Source organism: Balaenoptera physalus (genome assembly GCF_965194825.1).
Source record: "Balaenoptera physalus genome assembly, chromosome: 10".
Classification (NCBI taxonomy): Eukaryota; Metazoa; Chordata; class Mammalia; order Artiodactyla; family Balaenopteridae; genus Balaenoptera; species Balaenoptera physalus.
In genome coordinates, this window is record NC_138889.1 from 56,815,967 (window position 1) to 56,839,717 (window position 23,751).

The following is a 23,751-nucleotide window of genomic DNA, read 5'->3' on the forward strand; positions in this document are numbered from 1 at the left end:
CTGTCAGTCCTCCTCCCTGCCCCTGGAAAGACTGTTTCCCTTGAATGCCACCTGTCTATTGCTCTGCACCTCAGGTCCGGCCTGCTGAGCTGGATTTCCGCAGCTCTTTTCTGTGTCTCTGCCCCGCTCCAGCCCCACCCCAGGAAGTGGGTCTAATTGTGGTCCGTCCTAGTCTCCCCTTTCTGAGTAAAGCAGCGAAGTCTCCCTCTTCCGGGAGAAGCAAGACCTGTCCTGTACCCTGACAGGAAGACAGGACACACGGTCGTGAAATGAACTTGTCCGCCGAGACACTGTGTGTGGTCACATTTTAGCGGAGCTGCTTCAGGTTTTTCTAGCAACACAAGCCATCTGCTGCGGAGTCCTCTTAGAGGCCGTCCTCTGGCTGCATAGCCCAGAGAACAGCCTACATAGACATGTACTCACATTCCCTGGCCCCAGGCACACAGTCGGTGTTTCCGAGCCGTGTCCCCCGACCTGGCCAGCCCTGCCACCCAGGATCAGGAAGCTTGTTCCTCAAAAATGATCTCCACTGGCTGGTCTCTCTCAGTCCTGCTTCTCCTTTGCCACAACCGGGACTCACTTCTCTGGAAGTACGGTGTCCTCAACAGTCATGGGCTCTGTTCTTGTGTGCACCTTCGTTGGCCAGCAGGAAATATTCCAAATGACTTCTGCGAGAGCCGACTCAGCCCAAAGCATCAGATTTCAGCAGCCGAGTTGCCCCCAGGCTTGAGTGATCAGAGCAGGGGCCTGGGAGCTTGTGCTCCCTGAGTGTCTAAAGTAGCTCAACGACCACAGAAAGTTAGGAGATCACAGGACCGTGGCTTCTGGGCTCTGCAGGAGGCAGGCCTAAGGGCCCAGAAGACACTAGCAGTTACCGGGCCATCTTGTCATTGGATGCCCCCAGGTGGGGTGAGAGCATCATAACAGACCTGTCGATGCCTCAGCCTCAGTGGGTGATGGAGGGGAAGTTCTGTCCATCTCTAGGGATCATGTATCTCACCTGTAAATTAGGGGCTTGGACTCAGGCACCCAAAGGACTCTTCTAGTTAAACGTTAAATTCCTGTTAATCTGAAGAAGTCTGTGGATTTCTTCTTTCCGCTCCCCAGACATACACAAAACAGTCCAAGAGCAAAAGCTTGTTCTGTCATGAACTGGAGTACTTCCCTGTGACATTCATTCCACATACCCAGCAAGTGATCTGGAAGCCTCTGGTGGAGTCTAAACTGAGCCCAATTCCAAATGGAAGAACAGAGTCGGGGTACTTGGGCAGGGCCTGGTGCTTGATGCTAACTGTGGGGGTGTTTGTATGTCGTACTGGAATGACCTGGTAGGCAGCTCCCCTTTTTACCCCATGCTAGCTTTACTTCCAGATACAAGGATTTTTTTTTTTTTAAGTCAAATTATATTCATTCCAAAAGGTGAGTTCCTCATGCATAGGGATTCTGTCTCATTTATTGTTAGTAATTTAACTGCTTAGAATACAATGGAGGGCACTTCCCTGGCAGTCCAGTGGTTAAGACTCCACGCTCCCAATGCAGGGGCACAGGTTCGATCCCAGGTCAGGGTACTAAGATTCCCCTATGCCGCATGGAGCAGCCAAAACAACAACAACAACAAAATAAATAAATAAACAAAAATTTTTTTTTAAAAGAATACAATGGAAAATAAAACAGAAACTACTGGCATTGCTGTCCTGTAGTTTCCATAAGTAAGAAAATGGATGAATAAATATCTTCCCTACCACCCAGCACCGTGTATAGCACATAGTAGGTGCTCAGTTAAAGTTCCAATAACTGAACCCTATTCTCATTTACCTGGCCTTCATCTATGTTTCTCTTCCCCCAACCCATGTATATCTATTTTTTACTTTGGGCTATATGGAATAACTATATTCATATTTTTCTGTCATCATCTTTTTTCATTTATGTGATCTTCATTTGTTTCTTTACTCAACATTTATTGAACGCATACTAAAAGACCTACTCCTGTGATAAACACGGAGTTAGAGAGATGAAATGGACATAGTTGTTCCCTTCAAAGAACTCGCAATCTAGAAAAGATAAGGTGTTTAAACAGATGAATACCCTTTAGTGGGATAAGTACATTGTGCTTTGTTCACCAAAGGAGGGAGCGGCTTCTTTGTCCTGGAAAATAGGGAAGAGTTTCGCTGAAGGTGGGAGTGGATTCTTTGTCCTGGAAAATAGGGAAGAGTTTCACTGAGAGGCAGGGCTTCAAGGAGAGATTAGTAGGAATGGGAGGAGAGTCATTTGAGGCAAAGGAACCAACATAGACAAAGTCAGGGAGGCATGGAAATGCATGCCAAGGCAAGGGTATGAGAAGTAATTTAACATGGCAGCAGCACAGGATGTGAGAATGGAAAACCTGGACGTGAGAGGCAGGCAGGGGCCTGATCCTGAAGGTATTTACATGCCAAGCTAAAGAGCGTGGACTTTATGTGGACACAATGGGTACTACAGAAAATGACATGGATGGCACAGGAATACTGATGATGTGGTAAATTGACAGTGGTAAGGTCTGGAGAATTGGGTATCTTAGATTTGCAAGGTGCCTCAAGAGAGGATCTGGTCCAGCTCCCTGACCACCAATAAGTAGGAACGTTATTAAACGTTAAGTGATTAGATCAAGTTCTGTTGGTTTGGGCCTAAGGTTATTGAAAGACATACAAAGTAAACATAGGAAGAGCGATGAGATAAGTTCTAAAGAATGAAACACAGCTAGAAGTTGGCTTTTGAATATAGTAATATATAGCATATTAGAGTTTATTTCATACAAAGAAAGCACAGACACACACCGTCGTAACTCTAGTGCTGTACAGTGGTCCCAAGGCAGCTGCCCAATGTGGTCCATGAGGTACAGGAAGAAAATATTAGGACGTCTGTCTACATTTACTTTTTATCTTTCAAAATAAGAAAGAATGGATGTTTACTTGTACGGAACACCAGGTTTTCTCTGATTTGCTTGGTCCCAGTGTTGGTTACGTGTCTGGACAAGCACGTGAGGTGTTCTGAGGGAGATGAGGATCTACTCCTCACGGAGCTTTACTGGTTTATAGCATGACTGTGTTGTGTGTGTGTGTGTGTGTGTGTGTGTGTGTGTGTAAAATCTAGCTTTAACCAAACTTACATAAAAAATGGGGTCCAGTGGCATCAAAGGATTTTGCAAAGTAACTACCGATCAAAGATGACAAGTGCAAATACAAGCCAACAGTCAAACGGCAGAGCTGATATTCCTACTCCTGGTCCAAAGTCTTCCTCAACTCCACTATGAAGTTAAAAACAGTAGTGATCATTCTCATCAGATCTAACAAACAAGGAAGCAAAAGATTCAAAATTATCAAGAAGACTAGTTGAAATATTCATTTTTTGCCCATTAAATCTTGCACCAAGCATATATTATGCTTTCCAATATTAGCTAATGATGATAGCATGTGTGTACAATTTATTAATAAATATGAATACACCCATGGAGCCTTCAGAAAATGTTTACAGAAAGGGTGTGTGATCAAAAAGAGTTTTCAGAGCCCTCCTCTGATGATGTTAACTCAGATTTCTTAGGCGGCTAAAACAAATTGAGATTCTGTTATTTAGGTGTGTATCTGTGTCAGATGGTAAGTGGCCTGAGAGGTGAAGTGACTTTCCTGAGTTCTCATGGATAATAAATGAAGTCCTGAATTTGAATCCTGGCTCCCCAGCCACTCTTACGAGAATGGGTAAATCCATCCCCTGCCGGGGCTTTATTTTCTCACTTCTGCAAGAAGTGTGAAGTGTGAAGAGAGATGATCAGGAAGGTCTCTTCTCACATGTCATGACTAGTGGGTTCCCAAGAAAACGTACACAGGTGGAAGACGGCAGGCTAGAAAAGCTGGTTGAAGAAACGGAGGCAGAGCACCAAGATGGAAAGCTCTGAAGAAAGGGCTACAGAATGGCCCGTGTTGCCAGGCTAGAAAGAAGGTCTTGGAAGCTACTGAGTGGACAGGGTCAGACTTTGACTGGGAACCCCCTAGATGGGGGTCGTTTGACAGGCCGTGAAGTGGGGCTTCTTTGGGCCCAAGTAAGGTTCTTACAAGATGTTGGATAAAGTGTAGTAGGTGCTAGAAAGATCCCTAGTCAGTCAGATGAGTTGGCAGAAAACAGTTTAAAGGGTGGGTACAAGTCAGGCATAGAAATCTGTTTAAAGTATGTAATGCAAAGGAGTGATTTGCATAACCAATAGTGGCATACAGTAACAAATACCTTAAAGCAGAGAAAGGCTAAAGTTACCTTTTGCCGCCTAGATAGATCCCAAATGATTATTCCAGTTTCCTGAATACCAGTTTCATTAGCTGTCTCCATTTAATAACAAAAAATGTTCAAGCTGCAGTTTTTCTTCCTTCATCTTCCTCTATCTGCTTGTATAATACACAATGAATAACAAACCTAACTTAATTTCTGGCATTCTTTTTTTTTTTTTTTTTCAAGTTTTCAAAACCTTTAAATGTACAGAAGAGGAGGCTATAGCATCAAAGCAGTAGGGCTGCAAGCAGAGGCGGGTGGATCCTCCAGGGGAAGGAACCCAGCCTTGGGATGCAACTTGTGACCAACTAGAAAGCCCAGCCCCTGGAGCCCTCTGTTCCGTAGCCATATCCCTGTCAAGGTCAAGTAGCTCAGAGTTCTTTGGTATCTCTCTCATCTTCAGTTACAGAAACACATCAGTTCTTTATTCATTTAGTAAATAATTTATCAAGAGCTTACTCTGCACCATGCATTCAAATTCCAGGGCGCACCCCTGTGTTGGTGGCGGCTTTCTTTTTTGCCCACTCAGAAATGAGCATCACCCACGCTCAGTGCTGGCAGTCCAGCAATGAGGGGGATGTGGTCCCCGTCTTCAAGGAGCTTGTGATCTGCCGGGGGGAAAAAGGCTGCCCAATAGCATGACAGCACTCAGAGTCTTTGCAGAGACAGCCCAGGGAGTGCGAATGCTAGGGTACCGCTCCAGGTGGGTCCTGAGGCTAAGCAGGTGGTTTTCAGATGAAGAGGACGGGTGGAAGATTCCATGTAGAGGGAACAACTCAGAAATAAGTCTCAGCATTGTATGAGCTCCATTAGGATTCTGAAGCCACGTGTAGTAGGGCTGCTTCAGCTGGATTGAGGTGCACCAAGTTAAATCCATCATACATTCCACTTTACATCTATTTGGGAAAATCTTCAGCCTGCATGGACAGGTGAGAGAATGGAGATCCAGAGAGGTCAGATGACGCTCCAAGGTCATACAGTTAGTTACCAGAGTCAGAACTGGGAACTGACCCCCCTGCCCAGGGCTCTTTCACCACACCCCTCCACTTCTCCCTGACGGGCGGCTGAGGTGAGTTTCTTCTTTGCTTGGTTCTGTTTCACGGTGGTTTTGTCTCTCCAACACTTTCCTCCCTTGATCCCAAACCTGGCCAGTGTCCCCAGGAAGCAGTCAGGCAGATCTTCCCTGTCACTGGCGTCAGCCAGGGCACCTCAGTCGGGCCCTGAGTATGTGGTTGGGCCAATGCCAGCATGTTTGACGCCTCTCCCCCTTGGCCTGGCATGAGTACTCCTTCCTGGCAGAGTTCACCCAGCCTAATTGCTTGTTTCGTATCCCAGCTGCCTGACATATGCCAAACCCATGTGTTGACTCACTGGTGTCAGAGACAACTACACTCAGGCATTTCAAATTTGCTTTGGTGAGCTCTAGGCAGCAACCGGGGACTGTAATTCATGTATTTCTATAACCCCAGCACCTAACACAGTGCCTGCCTTCGAGTAGGTGCCCCGTTTTCTAAATTAAGTGAATTTTAGTGAGTGCAGGTGAATAACACAGTAGTAAGAGGAAGGACCTGGAAGTAAGGAGTCCTAGCTTTGAGTGTCAGTTCAGCCCATTGAGTTCTTTGCTGTAGGACCTTGAGCAAGTCTGTTCTCTCTGAATTTCAGTTACTTGATCATTTCTCACCTAATAAACACTCAGGGAGAATATCTCATGCTTACCTAGCCCTTGGAGATGGAAGCACATAAGATAGCTGTGTAAATGTGAATGATATCACTGTATGACAGTCACATCATGGAGAGATCCTTGGAAGGTTTAGAGCAACCTAGCAGAGCAGAGGGGTGATTAATTGTGCCAGGAAGAGTTGGAAACAGCCTCACTGAAGTGATGACAGCTTAGATGGGACTCTAAGGATGAGTAGAAAATAACCCCATATGCCAAGACAGTGACCGAGGAAAAGCAAAACACATCAAACACAGGACTGGTGATAAGAGGATCATATGAGCCAGCTGGGAAGCCAAGTTGGTGACAGTGATTTGCACCCTGCATTAGTGATTTCTCACCAAGGCAGTCTTCCATTCTGGAATTTCACAGTCAAAGCAGCACCTATTTCTTAGATGCACTGACCCTTAGTGTGAGGGTCAGTGTTCCAGTGGTGGACAGAAGATGGCTCATGCCAGCTCACAGGGACTGCTTAGTAAATGTTCAGGAATTCTGCAAGCTAGTTCTTAAGCACAACTATTATTAAAAATTAAATTATATAAAATCACAGTTAGACAAATTATATTAAAAACGAAGGTAATAATCAAAACTCATCACTTTCTAGTTATTTAGCTGTGTTTTACCTTCATCTTTACTCTAGAGTTTATTTAGGTCTATTGTTTCTCTGTGGTGGAAATACTGTTATATACTGGTGTCCTACTAGCCATCTCTTCCCAACTCTGGGTGCAGTGATATCTCATCGGTAGTGTGAAATCGGCCGTGGTGGAGGTCTTTACCCCCACAGAAGTAGGCAAATACCACAAATGAAAGCCACTTTTCTTTTGAAAGCCAATTGTTAAATATTCACCCGTGCACCACTGGTGGTATCCATTGAATAACTGGATGAAGAAAGAAAATGTCTGGAAACCCAGCAGCCACATGTCTTCAGACCTCCCTGGACAAAAACACGTGGCAGGAGACACATTTCCAGGGCCTCCGTAGAGCAGACTTCCCCACCTCCTTTGTTCCAGGGAAGCCTTTGCGTTGAACTGGGTTTTCCTGACAACTGAAAGTCATGGTCAAATAGAAGGAGGATGGAAGTGTTTTTCTCCAGGACTTAATTCCTGAGCCAAATGCCTGTTTTGGCAGGAGGCCTCTGCGGCCCACAGGGGTACCGGGAGTCAACTTAATCTTCTCCAGAATCCAAAGCAATCCACAGGAGCTCGGGCTAAAATTACATCTGCTCTGGCTTGCTGAAGTGGAGGCGACATGATGGCCAAATGGTGCTGATTTAGTGTTTCCCAACTATCAGGAAATCCCCGAAGAGAGATTAATCAGAGGAGGCTGGCCCGCATGTGGAGGAGGGACAGCAGCCAGGGCAGGCCCCCAAAGGAAACCATCCCCAGAGGGCTGGTTATCGTCCAGGCAGAATCTGAAGGCACATATGTCAGGAGGAGGCTGGAGAGTAGCCAGCACCAGGATATGAGATCTGTTAGTGATTCTCTGGAAGGACAGAGTTCCAGCAATAAGAAATTCAATTTTCCTCCATTAGAGAAAGCATCTCTCAGTACCGGCTGAATACAATTGACGGCATAAATCTTTCCCATTAGCGGAGAGATAATTTCACGTAAATATATTGGGAGACCTTCAGAGCAGGACGGAGAGTCTTTGCTGAGCCTCACCCGCTTAACTTGTTTGCCATGTAATTGCATTTAGACCAAGGGCCTCGGAAGAAAACCACTGACTGTATTAACATTAACCAGATTGTGTGTGGTGAGGGGAGGTGGGGTGAGGAGCTCGATGCATTGTGGGTAGTTGTTCTTGCCTTCAGAAAGGACAAACTGACACCAGCGAGCCCAGCTGCTTACAAGCCTGGTGTTAATTGCTTTTCTCATCAAACAGAGAAAAGCTTATCACTTTCCTCCATAGAAAGGGTAGAGATGTAGGTACCTAATAAAGCAGAGGCTGAGTTTGAGATCTTTTTTTATGAATGCCCACAGGCCTCATCAGTAGCCCATCCCCAGGCCAGAAAAAAGCCTTCCAAACTGAGGTGAATGGAAAAAAGTTGTCTGGACAACAGCGCCTTGCGTCTTTGCCTCAGATTTGTCTTGTCCACGAGGGCTGTCTCCCCAGCGCCCTGATCCCTTAGGACATTGACACCAGTGAGCATCTTCACTTCCACCCATTGCCAGTGGTGTACAGACTGGTCTAGAGTTGGACCCCGAGTGTGAGGCCTGGACTCAAGGCCTGGCTCTGCCCCTGCCTCCCTGTGTGTGGCTTGGAGCAAATAACATGACGTCTGTGGACCCAGTTTCATCTTCTTCCACTAACTCAGTGATTTTCCAACTGGCTTTCCTCTGGCTTCTCCAGAAACTAAGACTCTACAGAGTTGCTTTCAGAACCACCCCAAGGGGAAAGCGGGTCCCACCCCTACTTCATCTGGAGCAGATCTTGTTTTTATTGGTTTTCCACTTGGGGATCCTTATAAAATATCATCTGCCAAAAAGATTCTGTTTTCTGAAATATTTGAAAAAACATCATTCTAGATGATCTCTAATTGTCCCACTTATTTACTCAACCTACTGTTTTTGCTTTTTTTGTTTTGTTTTGTTTTTTGTTTTTGTTTTTGTTTTTGCTTTTTTAAACAATCACCTGGTACTTGTTAGGCACTCCCGGGCACTCTAGAGAGAAAAAAGGAAATAGACCTTGACCCTGGCCTCAAAGAGCTGGTGATCTAGTGGAGTGGAGAAACATGTACAGTGTGGTAGGGTATCAAGGGGTTTGTGCCAGGTTTTGGAAGAGACAGTGACTAGTTCTAATTAGGGGCATCAAGAAAGGCTTCAGGGAAGAGGCGTCATTGGAAGTTGGGTCTTCAAGGATGAGAATGTTGGGAGAGGGGTACAGGAATGATATCTGAGGCAGATGGAAGAACATTGCACAGACACAGAGGCTTTGAACAACATCTGCCTGGCAAGTTTGGGAAAAGGAGATGCCTTGTTGCCTGGAATATAGAGGGAGAATGGGAGGGGGGATGTTGGGAGAGGTGCCAAGTTCTAGAAGCCACTCCAAGGGGACACCAGCATCTGCCCTTCTCCTGTCTCCAATGCCAGGTGAGAGGAAGTGCCCTCTATCCTGTTCACTTTCTTGAATGTCTGCTTCCAGTGAGACTCTTAGTGACAATAAAGATCACTGCCATTTATGGAGCTTACTGTGCACGAGGATGAAAAAACAGAGACTCAAAGAGCTGTGACAGAGCTAGGTTTTGAACCCAAGTCACGTGACTCCACTATTTACAATAGGCAGGTCATGGAAGCAACCTAAATGCCCATCGACAGACGAATGGATAAAGAAGATGTGGTACATAGATACAATGGAATATTACTCAGCCATAAAAAGGAACGAAATTGGGTCATTTGTAGAGACATGGATGCATCTAGAGACTGTCATACAGAGTGAAGTAAGTCAGGAAGAGAAAAACAAATATCGTATATTAACATATATGTGGAACCTAGAAAATGGTACAGATGAACCAGTTTGCAGAGCAGAAATTGAGACACAGACGTAGAGAACAAATGTATGGACACCAAGGGGGAAAGATGGTGGGGTGGGTGGAGGTGGTGGTGTGATGAATTGGGAGATTGGGATTGACATGTATACACTGATGTGTATAAAATGGATGACTAATAAGAAAATAAATAAATAAATAAACATTAAAAAAAAAGAGCTGTGACAGAGCTAGGTTTTGAACCCAAGTCATGCGACTCCAAATTCACATGCATAAGTACACTGTATAGCACTGCCCCACCCCATCAGCTTTTTCTCCTTACAGCATAGTACGGTGTCCATAGAAAGTAACCCTCTAAGTGAGATATCTGAAAACCTTTTTCAATAATAATTCTTTAGAGGATGCTTTGATGACTTAGATTGAGGCAATAAAAGAAAAAAGGTAGTGCTCATCTTGAGTGGATACCATGAGCCCCTGGGTACCAAGATATGTCTGCGTGACCTGCCTCAGTCTTCTGACCTGCCAGCCAGGGTTCTAACGTGAAAAGTAGGTCATGTTATTCTCTCTTTTCTACCCCCAGGCATGCATGTGTCATTCGTGGTCAAGTAATGACATCAGATGGGACCCCGCTGGTTGGTGTGAACATCAGTTTCGTCAATAACCCTCTCTTTGGATACACGATCAGCAGGCAAGATGGCAGGTAAGAGGCCTTTTGGGGACCAGGGTTGGTGAAGGCCCTGCTCTCGTGGTCTTGCCACATAGCTGCTGCTGGAATGACAGCGTGCGAAAAGGACAGGACTTGGAGTCAGAGGACCTGAATCCACGTGCCCAGCCCTGCAATGCGCTAGCTGTGTGACCTTGTAGCTGACTCTGGCCTAAATCCCTTTGGCTCTAAATTAAGCAGCTTCTTCTTATTTGTTTCTCAGAGTAAGCATGCGGTACCTTATACATATTGTTCTGTTGCATGGCTTATGATATAAAATACTGTCACGTGGACCATTTTCCATAGACCAGAGAGCTCCGGAAGTCTCAGCATTCCTGCTGTGTGGTTTCCATCTGCAACCACCCAGGTCTATGGAAGCCACTGAGTGATTACAGAACCCTGACCTTCAGATCCCTGTGAGAACCTTCAGTTCATCAGCCTGAATGAAGTCAAGTTTCTTTAATCACTCTAGCTCCCCCATTTGTTGGCTATGTGTTCTTAGACAAATCTCCTTACCTCTCTTGGCCTCAGCTTCTTCACCTGTTAAATGGTCCTAATACTATTTATCTTACATGGTGGTGGTAAGGATTTGATTCTATGATGAATGGAGAAGCACCATGCACATAGTAGGTGTTTAATAAATCTTAGTTCCCTGCCCCACTCTGATTCATTGCTGTATCTCCAGGGTCTAGCACATAGTAAGTATACAATAAATATTAGCAATTTATTAAAATTACAACTTAAAAAGGTGATGATTACAATGCAAGCCATGAGACTATTTTGGAGAGAAGAGGAGGGGAAGGAGGAAAGTGGAATATTTAGGCTGTCAGTGGTGACAAGTCCTCTATTTTTAATAAAATCAGGTGGTGGTACTCCATCTGGCTAAGTGTGGGCCCATAAGGTTGATTTTCACTCTGTGTTGGAAATTGTGCTCCAGCCTGATTGATTTCAGCACCTCTTTAATCCAATCTCAGATGTGAACATGTCCTGGCCGAGGTGATAATGAAGTAGGGGCTCATCTGTTTGTAGACATATGTGCCTCTTAGACGGGGTTGGCAAGCTGGGCATGGGGAGCCCTCTCTTCCCTCCTCCCCCTCCCTATGAATGGAAGAGGTTGGTGGCCAGTCCCCAGGGATCATCTATCCGGGCCAGGCCACCGATCCCTGGAAGCACCTCAGCGCAGACTTGTGCTACAGCAGGGAGAAGTCTCCTTCCTCATGGTGTCTTTACCACCTTCCAGCTCAGGGCTGCCTGCTTTATGGAAATAGAAGATGTGAGCATCATAGGCAACAAGTATCCTGACTACATTATTACCTGCTGTGAAACAGTCATCAAAAAGGAGCCATGGGGACCGCTCTTTTTTTTTTTGGCCATAAGATTTGTCCATCATTCATGTGAGATGGAGAGTAGTCCGTCCTCTGCCCACTGTGCTTGGTTAGGGTGAGTCCATAAAACACACCAGAGTGCAGTAAATTTGGTGGCCCTTGGGGAATGCCCAATTAGCACCTCCAGGCTCTGATTCCTCCTGTTGTGCTGCCCTTGCGATCTCTACTACCTCCTGAGAGGATGGGCATCCTGGGCGGTAAGTATTAGCCATATTTCCTGTACCGGCTAATTTACACCAGAGCAGCCAGAGCTGCTACAGCCTAAAGCTTGAGTTTCAGGACAGTTCTTACCAATGCATTAGGGGGCTTAAATTTTCTTCCCATCTTAGACACTGCATAGTGTATGGGAAAGTCATTACTTATTCTCTAATAAGTGTCTGAAGAGCCCTGTTTGTTATATGTGAATGGGTAGCATCTTGCCCATTTCCCTCCCCCTTGTCCCTGACTCACCTTCTTTCCTATTTCTCATACCCGAGGAGAAACTGTAAGGCCAGAGATATCGCCCGGAGATAACAGTACATGCAAGTCCAGGGACCAGGTCTAATTCATCTTTGTATTCCTCACTTTCCCGGCAGGCACCATGACACTTGCCTTTGTCCAGATCTCCCACCCCGGCCCCATGCTGAAATACCAGACCTCAAGTCTTAACAAGAGCTCACAAACAGAAAACAGTGGCAGGGAAGTTAGCCAAAGAGATCGTTAAAAAGATGGAAAATAGAAATCATGAAGAAAAATGTTTAAAGAATAGCAGACAAGAGAAGCAGTTCAGGTTCATTGAATTGAAAGATGGGATTATACAGAGCACGAAGCCCAGGGAATGGAGCCCAGTGCTTTCCTCATCCATTATCTCATCTGTTTCATTAATAACTCTGCCAAGTGATGATGATCGTCACCTTCATCTCACGTGAGGAGATTGAGGCTCAGACAGGTGACGGAACTCACTTGTGGACTAAGTGGCAGTGCTCGGACTGGCCCTCACTGTTGGGGCTTCATCTGAGAAGCAGGCCTTCCCTTTGAGGTCAGTGTCACGCCCATGTCCACAGAAAGGTTTCCCTCCAGATGAGCAGGCCTAGCTCTTGGCAAGAGCCAATCACACCCCGCTGTTGGCTAGGCCAGCTGCCCCCAACTGGCTCACGGCCTTGAGAATATGTCTTTTCATGTTTGTCTTCACTCCCTCCCCACACTCATCCTCTCACGAAGGGAGCTTGTAAGTCAGGCCAAACTTCTGTTTGACCATTAAGTGTTCTATCAAAAAGTACAGATGCTATTCAGTTCTGTTCCCTGGGTATTTTCCCCAAACCCTGGATATTCTCCTGGAAAGCCAAAACCTGAACTCTTAGTTGAAAATAAACACCTTCCCTGGTGTTTCTCTATTATTATGTATTGAAGAATGATGGTACCCAACTTCCTCTACTCGAAGGTTATGTGGGCCTAGAAGGGGCCGAGTGAAGAGCAGGCAAAACAGATGAAAAGCATCTGCAAAGGACAGACGAGTCAGGCTTTGGAGCTTGGGGACCCAGATCTGAGGGCGCCATCTACCACGAGCAAGATTTGACACTAGTTCAGTGCAAAATCCCTGCAGCTTCTAGAGGAGGGAGGAGCAAGCTAGAGCAATGAGGCCAATCCCACCAGGTGTGTTCATCAGAGATGAAGGTGAGGTCCTGCAGTGGGGTCTCTAAGACCAACTGCACAGGTAAATGTCAGGTTGACTTACAGTAATAGCCAAAGGAAGAAAGAACTTAGGGTGTTTAATATACAGTCAATTCAGAAGAAATTGACAACATCACTCATGAGTTCATTCTATAAACTATAACCATCAAGCTCTGGGCTAAGTTCTGGAAAGGCTGAGAGGAATCAGTGTCCCCAGGCCTGAGAGTGAATGTAGGATTCCAGTGCAATGTGACGTGGGCTGTTAGGAGAAGTGCACATGGTGCAGTGGGATCCCAGGGGAGGGGACTGGAATTCAGAGTGGGTAAGGAGTTAGCAGAAGCCCTCCATCCAAAAAAGCAAGATGAGGACAGGCCTTGAAAATGCATCCTAAAAGTAATAGCTAAAGGACTTTGTCCAAAGAGACATCACCAGGAGGTGGCAGGTGGACAGGATCACTGTTTCCAAGTTCTAAAGGACTGTCAAAGGCAGAGGAAGACTAGTTTGAAGTCACCCCAGCAGGTAGAACATGTCCCAGTGGCTAAGGAGCTATTAGGAGAGGGACCCAGGCTCAATTCCTGCCCTCCCCAAAAAAGTCTGCTAACAGTCAGAACTAACCAAAAATGGGACAGTCCACCTGCGGGCATAGCAAGCTCCTCATCACTGGAAATGTACAAACAGGAACCAAATAGCCCCTTGATAGTGGTTCTGTAGAAGGAACTAAAGCATCAGATTCAGAGAGGGGACTAGGTGGGATGACCTAGTGGTTCAACTGTTACTTGATTTTAAGCTTTCTGTTTTGATGGGGTGGGGGAAGGACACAGAACTCTGGTCTGAATTAATCTTGTTGCACATCGAACATGGGGTCTTAAGTAGCAACCACACACTCTAGTTGGCAAAGCAGACTCAGCCTGCAGGACTAGTGACATACCTGGGCTTACACCTGGGCCTCCTTTCCCGTCTTCTATAATGTGAGCTCATCTGGCCTCTGACCACCTAGCTGCTGAACCCTCAGATCAGACGCTCAGTGTCAGAAACATGGAGTGTACAAATGGGAACTCAGTTTCCTTGGATTTTCAAAAAAAAAGGTCCATGCTAAGGCTTGGATGGGCATGTGCCTGGCCAGGTTTGTCTGCAGGTGATGGGAGTTAAGATGCCAGAACCAAAAACAGAGCTGCCAGCAAGTTTCTGGCCATCCCCAAAGGGCAATAAACAAAGGCTGGGTGACCAGCTCTCAGGGACACAGCCACGGAGATCTCATCTCAACGAGGAGGTTGGGACTCAGTCTTCTGGTTCCTCTTTCACTTCTGAGTTACGGTGATTCTAACTGTGCCCGTCTCTAAACTACCTTGCTATCTTGTAACTCCAAAGGCCTGGTTGAGTATCATAATCAGAGATAAAATTGCTGTAGAGTCATAGAATCTTAATGACTTAAGAATAATTTATTTGAACCTTTGCCTTTTACAGATGAGAAACTTGAGAATCAGACGGGCTAAATGACTTACCCAAGGTCACACAGTAGCCCACGGCAGAGCCAGGACTAGGCTTAGAGTTCTAACACCAGGGCAGGGTTTGTTCTGCTTTATTCTGATGAATTTTCACTGGGCTTCAGCTCTAAGAGGCCCTAAGTGCCAGGAGCACCCGAGCAGAGGCTCATCAGAGGTCCCGTGTCCTAGCAAATGGCTCCCCAAAGCAGGTTGTCGTTTGGTTTTGGCAAATTCTCTACGGTGAATCACTTTCAAAACAATAATGCTTTCTGGAATCACTGTCACCGCTTGTGACCGCGGTCAAGTCTTTCAGGTTTTAGAGTCTCCCTCAACAAGTGCTCAGATCCTTCAGTGTAATTTTTTCTCCTTTCTCTGCCTCTCTTTCTCCTCCTTCCTCTGTTCCTCCTCCTCCTCCTCATCTCCTGCGTCCTTCCTCTCCTGCCCCTCCCTCTCCTCTCCTTCTCACCCTCCCCTCCCAAACAGCTTTGACTTGGTCACAAATGGCGGCATCTCCATCATCCTGCGGTTCGAGCGGGCCCCCTTCATCACACAGGAGCACACCCTCTGGCTGCCTTGGGATCGCTTCTTTGTCATGGAAACCATCATCATGCGGCACGAGGAGAATGAGATTCCCAGCTGTGACCTGAGCAACTTTGCCCGCCCCAACCCTGTCCTGTCTCCTTCCCCACTGACATCCTTCGCCAGCTCCTGTGCAGAGAAAGGCCCCATCGTTCCGGAAATTCAGGTATACCCAGCTTTCTTAACTGCATTTCTCCATGCCTTTATTTCATTTGGGAGGTGGAGGAGGATCTCAGAGACAGGGGAAAGAGAGAGCCCATCAGCGCACCATCCAGACCCCAGCCCCCGTGCTGTGAGCCTGTGATGGCCACCCCCTTACACACTTAATACACATGAGCCCTGTAAAGTGCCTGGCACCCTCCAGCATATAATAAATTCCCACCCCCTCTCCACTCTGCCACCAGTTCACTTCCACGTCCCCTTTCCCCAACCTCCAGTGTCTCCCCCGCCCCTCCTTATTTCTGTTAAAAATAGCGATGATAGTTTCCACCAAGAGGAGTGAGGCAGAGGGTCCCAAATGTTTGCGTCGTACTAAAGATTAAATGAGAAAATGTGTATGAGATACTTGGCACGATATCTGGCACCTACTAAGTGCTCAGTGAATTTTAACCATTATTACTATTGAGATTATTTTACACACAGTCTGCCTTCATGCCAGTTAATGAGTGCTGTGGATCAAATCTATACATGCAAGTGCTTTACTTCATTATCATTAAAAGGAAGTAATTTGGAAAAATGTATTTTAATCTGATGAAAACCAAGATGGATTCTTTGCCTAACAAAGCTGTGTGGACTTGAATTTCTTCTGCCATGCCGGCCCAATTTCTAATGGCAGAAACGAAGCCTGGGGAGGAGGAGGAATGGCAGTGCAGAAACTGGGGGAGAAGCCCCAGCCGTCCCGCCGGCCTCATGAGAGCTCTGGCAACGTGCAGGTTAACGATCTCCGGTGCTGGCGGAGCGGGGTGTTTAGACACGTTTGTGTGTGTATTTCTTGCTGGGCTAAGCAGGCACATCTCTCCGCTGCGCCCTGTTGAGTGGCTTCAGACGCCAGCCCTCAAGAAGGAAACACAACCATTTCAGAATTCTCATTGCACCCACAGGTTGAAACCTCACTCCTTTTCAGACATTCAGCGCTTGTCTCCTGTCTCCACCACCAGGCTGACCTTTCTTATGGAATGCTTGTCAGTGGAGACAGAGCTTGCTGGGGAGGGGTGATTTGTTACTCAGCACTGGTTCAGCTCCAGCGAGACATCTTCCCAGGAGCAGGGACTTTGAAACAAATGAGGTGAAAGGTCCCCCCTCTCTTTACAGTGCTCCCTGGGCTGGGTGTCTACGAGCCCAGCTGGGTCACAAACCTTGCTTATTATCAGATTCATGAAATACATGAAAACAAACTCTTGGGTTTTCCCAGTCCTGTCATTGGCTAGCCTTTGCAAGTACAGGGAGATGTACATTTTGAAGCGTGTGTTAAGGAGAGTAAATATTTATGACAGCAACTGGATGGCACTCAAGCGTGGCTTTGCCTAGAACTTGTGAGCTGAAATTTAGGAAGCTTGCTTTGGTGTAGGCCCAATCCCGAAAATGTCGTGTGTTCAGGAGAATGGGTTGGGGTGGGAGTTCACACCCATCTATGACATGGACTGAGAGGAAGAGGCTTTCTTTGTGAAGGCCCAGTTCCCCTGTGACCACGAGGGTAAAATAATCATTGTCCTTTTGATGGATACGTTAGCCTCGATTGAACATCCCCTTCTTGAAACAGAGCCCAGAACATCAAGCCAGTAAAAGTTCTCCACTTTTGCCGTGTGCCTGGGCATCTTGGCATTAATTTCAACTTCCCATCTTGGAGCTGAGCCCATTGCACCAGTAGGTAAAGCACTGCCTTTCCCACCACTCTGCCCCTCTGGCACAGCCTTGGAGCACGCAGACTCCGTGCAGCCCATCTGTCCTCTTTCTACTGATGAGCTGGGGGCCTTAGCTGCAGGTCCTTGGCAGCCTGTGTTCCCAACCCTGCATAATGGTTCGGTCCACATCTCTAGCCTCTGTTTACCTTCCTGAAGAGGAAAGCCACTTGTAACAGATCTTCCTTTAGGAAAGTTTTGAGAGAGAAGCAGGCCTTCTCTCTGAGCCACCTGTCCACATCGGTCGGAGGGAACTTCCCAGTGCCCCCTGCTTCCAGCACCAGCAGCACCGTCATCATTAGTAACATTTACTGAGTGTCCGTTATGTGCTGGGCACTTTATGTACGTGACCTTACCCCGTCCTCAGACTAATCCAGTGAGGAGACAGAGATTCAGAGGTTCCGTGAGTTTTCTGGGATGACACAGCTAGTGAATGAAAGGTGACAGTATGATAAATACTTTACACGTGTTATCCTCTCATTAATGCAATGAGACGATCATCGTCATCCCTGCTGAAAGGAGGAACCCGAGGCTTATGGAGGCAGGGATGTACCGAGTAAGAGCTGCCCCGGAAACCAGGCCTTCTGGCTCTCATTTTCCTCCCACGCCCCTTCCTCCCTTCTCTTCCTTCCCCCCACTCCCCTTCACACTCCGCTTCCTCCTCTCCCTTCTTCTCACTCTCCTAGTTCCTGCTCCTCCTCTCCCTCTCTCTCCTCCTCCTTCTCTGCATCCTCCTCTGCCTCTTGAACACCCAGAGTATGTGGGGCTGTGGCCACCTTCCCTCCACCAGTGATTCTGTGACCGTCACCTGCTGTGATCTGTCTCTCTAGGCTTTGCAGGAGGAAATCGCCATCTCTGGCTGCAAGATGAGGCTGAGCTACCTGAGCAGCCGCACCCCCGGCTACAAATCTGTCCTGAGGATCAGCCTCACCCACCCCACCATCCCCTTCAACCTCATGAAGGTCCACCTCATGGTGGCGGTTGAGGGCCGCCTCTTCAGGAAGTGGTTTGCTGCAGCCCCAGACTTGTCCTATTATTTCATCTGGGACAAGACAGACGTCTACAACCAGAAGGTGTTTGGGCTCTCGGAAGCCTTCGGTAAGCCTCCCAGCCTCAGGCCTCAATGCCATCCTCAGAGAGACAGTAAGACTTGGGGGGACGGGGCTCTTTTTCCACCTCCCTTGTTTCTTCTTCCTCCCTTTCTTTTTTTTTTTTTTTTTAATTAATTTATTTATTTATTTATTTTTGGCTGTGTTGGGTCTTCGTTTCTGTGCGAGGGCTTTCTCCAGTTGCGGCGAGCAGGGACCACTGTTCATCGCGGTGCGTGGGCCTCTCACTATCGCGGTCTCTCTTGTTGCGGAGCACAGGCTCCAGACACGCAGGCTCAGTAATTGTGGCTCACGGGCCTAGTTGCTCCGCGGCATGTGGGATCTTCCCAGACCAGGGCTCGAACCCGTGTCCCCTGCATTGGCAGGCAGATTCTCAACCACTGCGCCACCAGGGAAGCCCCCTCCCTTTCTCTTTCTTAGAAATACCTAAGGTCTAGTTGGCCGTCAGGACCTTTCAGTGACCATCCATGACCTAAAAGAAAGTACTCAAAGACCTGCATATGGAAAACTTGACCATTAAAAAAGAGGGTTACAAAACCAAAAAGGCCCTTGAAGAGCTCTGTGGTGGTTTGTGACGGGCTGAAAGAGGCTGGTGCCGCAGAGGTAGAGCCATGTGGACATTGCCCCAGCCCTGCCCACCCCCCCAGCCGTTGGGCCTGAACTTACCCATTAAAAATATGGGAGTCTGGAGCTTCTGGGTTTCTTCAGTCTTATTGAGGTGCAGGAGCTAAGATTCTTCCCTCATCAGAAAGGCTTTTTGGCCTCTTTACCTCCTTGCCAATCAGAGAGTCCCTTTGTTGATGTTATTGCTGTTTTTCTCTAAGATGAAGGAGAAGGTGACTACAGCCTCACCTGGAGTCCCAGCCCCACTCGGACCTCGGGCTTCCAGGGCTGGCTGTGCTCATCTCAGCTTCCGGATGACAGCAAGGCTCCACGAAGGGTTCAGAGCTGGACTGTTAGCAGTCCTAACCCCTGCAGGGCTAATCCTCCAAGCACTTAGAGTAACAGCCCAGGAAATCCCTCTCAACTTGAACCTCACTCCAGTTTCATTCCCTTTCTAGATTCGACAAAGGCAGAGTGAGGAAGCAGATGAGAAGTAATGAAGAAAGAAAGAGAGAGGGAGGGAGGGAGGGAAGGCAGGCAGTAAGAGAGTGTCTGTTGAGCATCTGCTCTGGGTGATGTGCTCCCTGTACATTGGTATCTCGGTTAATCCTTACAACCACCCTGTGAGTCAGAAATAGTCCTCATATTCTGCATGAGGAAGCTGAGGACCAGAGAGGTGAGGTGACTTCCCAAGGCCCCAAAGGAAGGAACCGAGCTGGATTTACCCCAGATCTCCCCTGTAGTTTTGCATCCTGCCCTACCCCATAGGGCACACTGGGAGCAAAGATGCCATCCGTCACTGTTGACGATCCCTTCTGTAAACCAAACTACTTCTATGGTCTCTTCAAAATCAATGAAGTCTTACTACCTCTTTAGATGAAATGAGCACATTTAGTGCCCACCAGCCAGTTAAGGTCTCTCTGCACAGAGATGTCAAGAGCTGAGGTTTGCTTTCCTGAGATGACAGGGGACCAGTAGGAGGCAGAGTGGCTGCTTAAGGGACTTAAGGTCATAGGGAAGAGGTCACAGGGACATCTTCCAGTGCATTCACTCCTGCCATAGCAGGCCAGCAATCTCTGAGGGCACCTAAAGGAAACTTTAAGGGGCTGCCCAATTGTTAATTCCTGTCTTGATCATGTGATAGAGTATTGCCCAGTGGAAAATAGCATCTGCACAGAAAGATACTTGGAAGAAACGGCATTCTTGTCTCTGCCAGTTCCTTTCCATAGGGCAGTTACTGGGATTTTTCACAAACCCAGACTCAGGGAGCCTGCCATAGTTAGCCTGCCTCCCAGTGACCCAGGAGGCCTGGATTTATGAAACAAAAGCAAAACCAGGGATTTTCAAGTGTTGAGACCTCAAAGCACCTTCTAGCTTTCAGAGTTCCCTAACTGAGCTCCTTTTCCATGTGTTCATTACAAATGATTTTTAATTTTTTTCTTTATTAAAGTATTACCATGTTCATTAATAAAAATGTGGTAAGTGGACCAAAAAATAGAAATAAAGTCAAACATATTTCTATAAACAAATGCAACTACTTGTTAACATTAAACTTTATTTTCTTTTTTCATGTATAGTTTTTTTTTAACAGAGATTTAATACCGTATATAACCAGTCCTTTCAACTCAACATTACCCCGTAAGCACTTTTCCATGTCACCCTGTGGTCTTCATAACCATAATTTCCAGTGGCTGCATAATATTCCTCAGGTGGATACACTTGGTTTGCTCAACCTCTCCACCCCTCTTTGGACCTTTAGGTTACTTCCAACTTTCCACTATTATAAATAATGCTGCAGTGAAGGCTTTAATGCCTAAAGTATTTTCCATACTAAAGATTATTTCCCTGGAATTGATTCACCTGGATCCTTCATAAAGTATTTAGAACATTTGTTTAATGTTTCCTAATGATGTACGATTGCTCTCCAAAACAGGATGTTCAGGCTCAGCCTCCCAGTGTTAGTTGCACATAGGTCTGGTTGCCACTTAGGAATTTGATCCTTCTTCCTTTTCTGCCAAAGACAAGCAGGGGCCTTGCATGCAGATCTAAAGCCAAAGAAGAGGCTTTGCTCCCCTGTGCATTTTGTGCCTTTTGTTTTCTACAGTTTCTGTGGGTTATGAGTATGAATCCTGCCCAGATCTGATCCTGTGGGAAAAAAGAACAGCAGTGCTACAGGGCTATGAAATCGATGCTTCCAAGCTGGGCGGATGGAGCCTGGACAAACATCATGCCCTCAACATCCGAAGTGGTGAGTGGATTAGTACAATTCCAGGATCCAGGCCGCGGTGGGACCCTTTTCCCATATGCTTTGTTCCCTGCAAGGCAGAAAACACACACTTCAAATCACATAGTCTTATATGTGATCAGTCGGTCAGAAGCGTTAATACAGATATTCCTTGGCTACCTTGTCACTGCTAGGCAGTGGGGATGCAGAAGTGAAGGGCTTCAAGGGTTTACACTCTGGGTGAGACAAACACTTCCCAGGCAGTTTCCACGCTGTGCCGGGGACGGTGCCGTCACAGAGGGGAGCCGGGGACACTCTGGGGGCTGCAGAAGAGGAGCACCTGACTCAGCTTCTTGGTTCAGCAGGGTGTCTCTTGGGAGAGACCTTCTGAACTGAGTCTCAAAGGGTCTATAGGATTAGCCCTGTATGTCAAGGAGGGAGAACTTTGTAGGCAGAGAGCACAGCATGTGCCAGAGCACTGAAGCTTGAAAGAAGAGTAATTGGAGAGAAGGGTCATTGTGGTTTGAGCAAAGGGTGAAATGAAGGGAATAGCAAAAGCCAGAGCCGGGGGCTTGAGCAGCTGGAGCCCCAGGTAAGAAGATTGGAACTTCCAACTCCATCCAGAGGCAGATCTCAAGCCTCTGAAAGGTTTAACGCATGCAAGTGACACAGTCGGATCTGTAGTTTAGATAGCCCCCTCTGACTGTGTCCCAGGATGGGACGGGTAAACATGGTAATGATGTCAGATCTCTCCTGCCTAATCTGTAGATGCAAGAATGCTTATCAAAGCCACTGCTTTGATGTTTGGGGGGTGTGGGAATTGAAAAACTACTTCTAAAGTTGATAATAAAATAAAGATTTGTAAATAGATAAGGCAGTCTTTAAAATAAGAACAAAAAAAGAGGCACTTGCCAGATGTTAAGATATCTTAGGAAAACTGTAACACTTAAAACTGTGTGGTGCTGTCACAGGAACAGAGAAATAGATTCCATGGGATAGAACAAGGCATCCAGAAACTGACCTGTGAGTAGTATTTAGGACTACGTTTGGCCATGAGTGTCAGAAAAGCCAAAATAACAGAATTGCAAACAAGTTAAAAGTTTGTTTCTCACTCACCTGAAAGTCTGGAGGTAGGTGATCCAAGGCTGGTTTAGACCTCTGCAGGGTTGTTCTACTCAGGCCTCCATCCCCAAGGTCATGGTCCAAGGTGACTGCTTCAGCTCCAGCCTTCACATCTACTTTCCAGCCAGCAGGAGGGAGGAAGAGGACTGAGAGCAAGCCCCTTCCATTGTAGGGACACCTTCCAGCAGCTGCCCACACCACTTCCACACCTTTAACCAGTTACCTGCCAAGTGTAGCTGCAGAGGGAGCTGGGGATTGTAGTCAGTTCCAGACAGTCACATGTCCAGCTAAACAGCACAGTTCTATAACTACAGAAGAAGGGCAGGGTGGGTAGGATACAAGTTCCTGCCACGCACCATGTGTACATGGTATATGGTAGAGGTAGCATCACGTGTCAGCGGAGGATGGATAGGTGTTTTAGAAATTGGTATTGGGGGAAATGGGCTCAATGTGTGGAGGAAAAAATTAAGTTCAGGGCTTCCCTGGTGGCGCAGTGGTTGAGAATCTGCCTGCCAATGCAGGGGACACGGGTTCGAGCCCTGGTGTGGGAAGATCCCACATACCGCAGAGCAACTGGGCCCGTGAGCCACAATTGCTGAGCCTGCGCATCTGGAGCCTGTGCTCCGCAACAAGAGAGGCCGCGATAATGAGAGGCCCGCACACCGCGATGAAGAGTGGCCCCCACTTGCCGCAACTGGAGAAAGCCCTCGCACAGAAACGAAGACCAACACAGACATAAATAAATAAATAATAAATTAAAAAAAAAAATTAAGTTCACACTGTACACAAAATAAATTTAAAAGTTTGATTAAAGAGCTAAATTTGAAAGATCTTTAAAGTGAATAGAAGAAAATACAGGAGAATATATTTATGATCTCAGAGAAGGATTACCTAAAACCCTGAAAAAAGCACGAACATTAGAATTGAAAAATGGTTGATTAGACTACGTAAAAATGAAAGACGTCTGTTCAATAAAGGGCAAAGCTAACAGATGACAGCCTGGGAGAAGATTCTTGTGGCCATAAAAACCAAAACTCACTCAAAGCTTCAGTATGGAAGGGGTGAGGCCGGAGGCAGAGAGTTCAGTTAGGAGGCTGTAACAACAGTACAGGAGTTAAAGGATGAGCTGGGCCTGAGAAGAGACAGTATAGATATGGGATACAGTTTGCACGCCATTGAGGTCAATCCCTTCATTTTGCTGGTGAGGAGACTGAGGCCCAAGGGCAGTTAAAGCACTGAAGAGACCCATGCAAGCTCTGGGATCAGCCCATTAGTATCAAAATCAGGTAAAAACCCCAGTCTCTTGACTCCACCTCAGTGAGAAGAGTCTGGGAGTTTCACCTGTGTATTTCTATGAACATTTACTGGTATCTACTCTGTGTCAGGTCTGTGCTAGGCCGTGGGAATACAGAAGGGAAAAGACATTGTCTCCGCACATGAAATGGTCTCACTCTAAAGAGAGAAAACAGATAAGTGCAATAAAGAATTCTGTGCTGTGAT

The 23,751-nt window shown here is 46.8% G+C and overlaps 1 protein-coding gene across 2 annotated transcripts in view; it reads left to right on the forward strand.

The window, feature by feature from the left end:
* The window catches only part of TENM4 (teneurin transmembrane protein 4), a 740,746-nt gene that overhangs the window by 652,193 nt on the left and 64,802 nt on the right, over nt 1-23,751 (forward strand). For both annotated transcript variants that reach the window (XM_082410302.1, XM_082410301.1), the window contains 4 exons: nt 10,075-10,194; nt 15,200-15,461; nt 18,024-18,291; nt 21,010-21,153. In XM_082410302.1, coding sequence (XP_082266428.1) covers nt 10,075-10,194; nt 15,200-15,461; nt 18,024-18,291; nt 21,010-21,153 — 794 coding nt within the window. The remainder of the gene's footprint in view (nt 1-10,074; nt 10,195-15,199; nt 15,462-18,023; nt 18,292-21,009; nt 21,154-23,751) is intronic.